We start from the raw sequence: 6250 nt of genomic DNA, 5'->3' as shown, positions 1-6250 counted from the left end.
GAGGCCCTGCTGGCACTGGGCACTGGGCACAAGGGATCGGGCCCCAGCGAGGGGCGGAGGGATCAGGGGGTGTTCAGGGGGGTTTTCTCCATAGGGACCAGGGAGGGACTTCAACTCTGCCTGGCAACACTGATTGACCACATACTGTGTGTGTGTGTGTGCGTGCGCGCGTGTGCATACATGTGGGTGCATGTGCACGTGCTGCGTGTATCTGTGCTGTGTGTGGTGTGTGCCGGTGTGTGGTGTGCACATTGCTGAAGGCCTGTGGGGTTGGAGCGGCACAGATCTGGGTCTGACTTCGGCGTGGCCAGGAGCACCTGTCTCGGCGGCCCGGCTGACAGGGGGACGCCCGTGGCCTGCCGCGGGAGGCTCTCCCGTCGTCACACTCAGCGTCCGTCAGGCACTCACACAGTGTGGACTGAGCACCCACTATGCGCCAGGCCCCGTTCTCAGTGCCGGGGACAAGGACCCCGCCTGGTGGATCGGACATTGCAGTCGGGTGTGATGGGGGACAGACACGAGGCGAAGTGGCCAGTGACTGGGGAGGGGGGGGGCGGCTCGGAGTCCTGAGCGACGTGGGTTGTGGGGCTGGGAGCACTGGGGGCCATGCTGTGCCTGGGAGGTGCCGGGGCCTCACGAGAAGATGTTTGAGGAAACGGGCAGGGAGGGTGAGCATGCAGGGGCACGGGCCAGCCTGGGGGACCCCTGGCAGAGGGGCCGTGAGCACCAGGCCGAGGGGCCTCTGGGAGGATGGGGACGTTTTCCCCCTTGAGCTGGGCGGCAGGAGAGGGTGCTGAGCACTCTTCTCTCGGGGACACAGCCCCTGGCTGAACCCCGCCGGCCACTTGGGGAGTCGGGGTTTTGCAGGCGGTAGAAGGTAAACGCAGGGCGATCCCGCCAGCCAGGTCTGCGGCAACAGCTCCTGGCGGGAGCTCACACTCAGGGGGACTGAGGCCTCAGGCCCCGCAGCCGAATGCGTTAGGAGGTTGGGGTCTGCATTTTGAACGTCAGCTGTGGTGGTGGCCACTTCCTCTGTAACCATCGTCATATATACCCTCTCGGGCTGGCCTCCCAGGCCTCCCCCAGGCACCAGCACCCCCTTTGCCCTGGGGGCACAGCTAGGCGAGATGTGGTGGGAGTCCTCCCTCTTCTCGGCCTCAGCTTCCCCTGCCTGTACCCCAGGGCGAGCAGGCTCTGGGGTCTCCCCGTGGTAGATGCCCATGGGGCCCTGGCAAGTGATGGTGATGGCTTTTCTGCCTCGACTCCACCATGAGCTGTGAGACCGCAGGCGAGTCGCTCAGCCTCTCTGAACCTCGGTTTCCTGATCTTAAAGTGGGGGTGAGCCTGGTCCCTTCTGCTCAGGATTGTGGGTGGGAAGAATGAGCCCCTGTGTGATGTGAAGCTCTGAACAGAAAGGGGGACAGTGGGGACATATGTGTGGCATGAGACTCATGCAAAGTCCGTGAGCCACCAGGCCACCGGGAGAGAGCAGTGAGCCAGATGGTGAAGGCCACTGCCCCCATCGGCTCGCTCTCCGGCCGCTGGCACAGGCCCCGGTGAGCGAGGTGAGAGGCCCAAAGCTGCTCTCCCTCCGCGGGCCCCGGTCCTCCCCTGGCGGGAGCCCCGTGTGATTCTCTGCGTGTTTTGCACATAAAAAAGCTCCTAATCCTAAACCGATCCCTTCATCCGGGCTCAGCCGGAGACACAGGACCGGGGCCCGGTGACCTGTGGTCCCCCGAGCGCTGGCACAGATGCGGGTTGGACGCAGCTCCCTGCCTGGGGTCCGCCCGGGAAGAGGGGGTCCTGACCTTCCAGGCGGCCGCTCCTCAGAGGGCGAGAGACAGCAGACCCAGGACACCCCACAGGCCGCCAGGCAGAAGGGGTTCGCTGGAAATCGAGAGGTTCCTGGACAAGGAGGGGGATCATTGTTTTTTGTTGTTTTAAATATATTTTTATTGATTTCAGAGAGAAAGGGAGAGGGGGAGAGAGATAAAAACATCAACGATGAGAGAGAATCACTGATCGGCTGCCTCCTGCACGCCCCACACTGGGGATCGAGCCCGCCCCCTTGACCAGAATCGAACCTGGGACCCTTTGGTCCGCAGGCTGACGCTCTAGCCACTGGGCCACACCAGCCGGGGCGAGGGAATCCCTGTGTGTGGGGAAATGGACCCTCTGACTTCAGTCCACACGACACCAGGTGGCCAGTGTCCTCTCTGGGTACAGCGATGCCGGCCCCACGGCCCGAGGCTGCCAGGGTTTCCGTGGTGAACTCTCGCCCGCCAGGCAGGAGCTGTGCCGCCGGAAGGCCGTTCCCGGCCGGCCAGGTGCAGGGGCTGTGGGCCCGGCTCCCTCACCAACGGGCTGCGCACCTCGGGCAGGTCCCTCTCCCTCGGAGTCTGAGCCTCGCTGTCCCGCTGGAGCCAGGAGCCCGAGAGAGACAGTGCTGCCCCCGCGTCCTGCGGGGGGACACTAGGCAGGAGCAACCCCGTCTTGGACTCACTTGCGGGCTCGACCCGGTTCCCTAGGATTGTGGAGGTTAAGCTGTTTTGAGTGGAAGCAACATACAGGTCATTTTTGCTTTGCAGCCTAAGGCACAAGCGCGGTCCTCGCCCTCACGACGCGCAGTGCATTCTGGCCGCCGCTATTCCAGTCCATCTGATTTTTAAAGAAATCGATGCTTGTGACACGCTCATCGCTGCACAGGGAGAGCGGGGGGGGGGGGGGGGGGGGGGGACGTTGGGGGCGATGAGACTGCCGGAGGCCTCGGCCGTGCTGGTGACCACAGTGACCTACAGGGTGCTGACATTCACGGGCTTGTGCACGGAGGGAAAGTCAATTTCACTGCACGTCCATTTACAAAGCAAAGTTTTAGGACGAGAAAGGAAGTGATGGTTGCAACCACTGAATGGGTTTCATGGCCACTGAGGGGTCCCCCAGGCCGCAGGCAAAGCCTTGCGCCTCGGCCTCTGCTCAGACGGTGGCCACGGGAGCGGAGGGCGCTTCCCTTCCTGACTCCTCTCTCCTTCCTGCAGTCACCACCTGCCTCGGAGCGTCTTCCTGGTTGGAACCAGGTAAGGAAGAGCCGCTGGGGCCTGGGCGGCGGGGGAGGGGAGCAGGGCTGTGCGTCTATCCGACTGTCGGGGGTCCTGCCAATTAAGAAATCAGCACCTCCGCCAGGGTGAACCCCCCCCAGAGAATGAGAGAGAGAGAGAGAGTGAGAGAGAGAGGGTCCCCTACACACACACACACACACACACACGTAACATGCCCACCTGCACACGGATGCCCCCATGGCTATAACGCAGCACACACATGCTCGTTCTCAGGATAATTATTATCATGACTCACTCACGTGCACAGAAAACATACCCATCATGCACCTTGCGAGGTCCCGTTTCCCGCCCAGTCCTGCCAGCTGCTTCCTGGTCTAAGACATTTGCCACTGAGGCTGCAGGGCCCGGCTACCCCAGACTGTACAGCGCGCTGACTGTCCTGCCTCTAGTTCTGGAGGCTGGTGTTTCCCACACAGGGGAGGCAACCGCCCCCCACCTGCTGGAGACGGACCGTGTACCCGGGCCTAGCAAAGGCTCTGAGAAGGCCTGCAGCAAAGAACCCGCTTGAACTTTTTTTTTTTTAACTCACCAGTTGCCAGGCTCGTGTCCCTCAGGCCTCTCTCTTGCGCATTTCCTGAGGTAACATCATGTTGAATGCGCTTTAGGAGAAATGTGGCCGGAGGGAGCCACCGTGGGAACAGGGGGGCCACAGGAGCCTGGGTGGGCCCTGGACTGGGCCCTGGAAGCACGCAATGGCCTCCTAGCTCCAAGCTCCAGCAAGTTGCTTGGCCTCTCTGAGCCCCAGGTTCCCCACCTGCAAAACGGGGGGAGAATCCCCTCCCTGGTCCGGCCTCAGGGGGCCAGCGCGCTGTGCCGTGCCGACATCAGCCGTGGGACGAGCCCCCTGAGCCTCTAATGAGCCATGTGGCCTGGACCAGCCTCAGCCCCGTGCTCTGGGGCCCAGGGGCCCTCACCTATGGGCAGAGAAAGGCAGCCCGACCAGCAATTCCCGGCCAGGGAGAGATCACACGGACGACCTTTTCACGTGTAAGAAAACATTCTTGAACAGGCGATGCAGCCGCGTGGCTCATACCCTCACACCTAGGAGAGAGCGACAGGGAAGAACCTCCTCTCCCGCTCGGACCCCGTCCGCCCACTCTTCCCACCCTCACGCCCGAGCAGGCCCCACGCGCATTCCTTCCTTGCCAAGCTTTCCCGAGTCTCGTTACGCAAATGCAAGCGTGTGTCCTCACTGTGTCCAGAAACCACACAAGCGTGTCCCTGCCTATGACCCGGCAGCTGCGCGTCCAGCTGTTCCCCGGGAGAAGGGGGACCTGTGCCCACAAAGAGACAAGATGGGTACAGGACGCTCACAATAGCCCAAACCTGGAGGCCACCCAAATGGCAAAGGGCTACGCAAGCTGTGGCCTCGCCACACGGCGCCCAATGCCAAGGACGAGCCAGCTACACGCAGCGGCACCTCAGATGCCGAGTGAGGAAGACAGGCGGGAAAGGCCAGAGGACACACATGCCAATGACCCCACTTCTGACATTTTAGAACCGGCCGGGCTGATCGTTAGTGACTGAAAGCGGGTCGGTGGTTGCCCGGGGCTGAGCTGGCCATGGAAATGCTCTATTCTAGGGCGGGTGGTGACGGGCACGTACGCATTTGCCTAACACCACGGAGCAAGCGCCCTTTCCAATGAGTGCGTTTCACGGTATGTAAGTCGCCCCTCAATAAAATTGATTTAAAAGCAAGAGAGAGAGAGAGAGAGAGAGAGAGAGAGAAGCGGGCGCCCGGCCTCTCTCGGGTCCGTGGAGACAGGCATTCCCAGAGCGGGCGATTCCCAGCCTGGCCGCCCAGGACCCTGCCCACTGGTCCAAGTCACCCTTGGCTCAGAGGTCTGCACCCCACCCTCCCGGACCGGCCTCAGCCTGAGTTGGGGAGTCCCTGCAGTGCCCCAAAGGACGCGCTCACAGGAGCCCGGCAGGCAGCCCGTGGGGCAGGAGCCTGGCTGGGTGGGGGAGCCCGGGCGGAGAGTGGGACAGTGGGGCAGTGAGGGGCCCTTCCCAGACTGACCCGCCCCCATCTCTTTGACCCCTAGGGTTCCAGGTGAACCTCCGGGGCTCCAGCTCGCAGTGCCAGGGCCAGATAGAGGTCCTCTTAGATGGCCGGTGGCACACAGTGGACAGCCGGAGCTGGGGCCGGAGCCCCGGCCACCAGTGGCACCCCAGCGTGGCCTCCCCGCTCTGCCAGAAAATGAAGTGCAGGGAAGCCTTGCTCCTCGGCCAGGTCCCTTCCTTCAGCAGCCCCCGGAACCACATCACCTGCCAGGGAATGCTGGGGTCCTTCTCCCACTGCAACGCCAGCGACGCCCGCCAGGCGGAGCCCCTGAGCCTGATCTGCTTAGGTGGGTTCCCTTGGCCTGGGCACCACCCTGCGGAGGCTGCCCAGGGCCTGTGATCTGGGGCCCCCAACAAGCGGGTGGAAGGGGGTCCGGTGGGGACCTGGAAGGAGGTCCGGTGGGTACCTGGAAGGGGAAGGCGAGGGATTCTGGCTCCTGTCCAATAGGATGGAAAAGGTTGAGGACTTGCTAACTTCATTGTCTCCTGCTAACCTCCATTTTCCCAACTGTAAAATGGGCTGGTACCGCCCACTCACGGGAGACTTAGAGACTACGTGTGGGGCAGGTGGTATTCACATCATGAGTTCCAGGTCCTTCTCACCACTGCCTGCTGCCCTCAGCGCCCCCACACCCCCTCTTCCCTCCTCCCAGAACTTTCTCCCTCCGGGACCCCTTGCCCCTCCATCACCAGGTGTCTCATTGCAGAACCACTGAAGACGACCCCTCCTCCCACAAGGCCTCTGCCCACAACCACTCCAGAGCCCGCAGGTAAGAGGTTCTGAGGCCCCTGGGAGAAGAGTGTCGGATTTAGCGATTAAACACAGGAGGGGAGGGGGGAGGCCCAGTTAGGTGCGACCTCTGGCGGACAGGAAGCGTTCCAGTGGAATATTCGGGACCTCACCACTTCCCAGGGCCATCGGCCAGTCATTCATTTGTCCCTGTGTTGGAGCCAAGGATCCAGGAGCAAGGAGGGCCCACTGCTGGAGGCTGTGGGCGCTCAGACGCACCCCTCTCCCCTCCCCCAGCTCCTCCCCGGCTGCGGCTGCTGCCCGGGCCCGGGGGCCTGCG

The 6250-nt window shown here is 62.8% G+C and overlaps 1 protein-coding gene across 1 annotated transcript in view; it reads left to right on the top strand.

Annotated features, from left to right (window-relative positions):
• Nucleotides 1-6250, top strand: part of CD5 (CD5 molecule) — a gene marked incomplete at its 5' end in the record, with an annotated part of 15919 nt that overhangs the window by 3143 nt on the left and 6526 nt on the right. Inside the window, 4 exons of the mRNA XM_014539191.1 lie at nucleotides 3036-3074; nucleotides 5162-5467; nucleotides 5888-5950; nucleotides 6208-6243. Of these exons, the coding sequence (XP_014394677.1) occupies nucleotides 3036-3074; nucleotides 5162-5467; nucleotides 5888-5950; nucleotides 6208-6243 (444 nt within the window). The remainder of the gene's footprint in view (nucleotides 1-3035; nucleotides 3075-5161; nucleotides 5468-5887; nucleotides 5951-6207; nucleotides 6244-6250) is intronic.

The sequence above is a fragment of the Myotis brandtii genome, unplaced genomic scaffold (assembly GCF_000412655.1).
Source record: "Myotis brandtii unplaced genomic scaffold, ASM41265v1 scaffold2089, whole genome shotgun sequence".
In the NCBI taxonomy this organism is placed as follows: Eukaryota; Metazoa; Chordata; class Mammalia; order Chiroptera; family Vespertilionidae; genus Myotis; species Myotis brandtii.
This window is presented reverse-complemented; position numbering and strand designations above follow the sequence as displayed.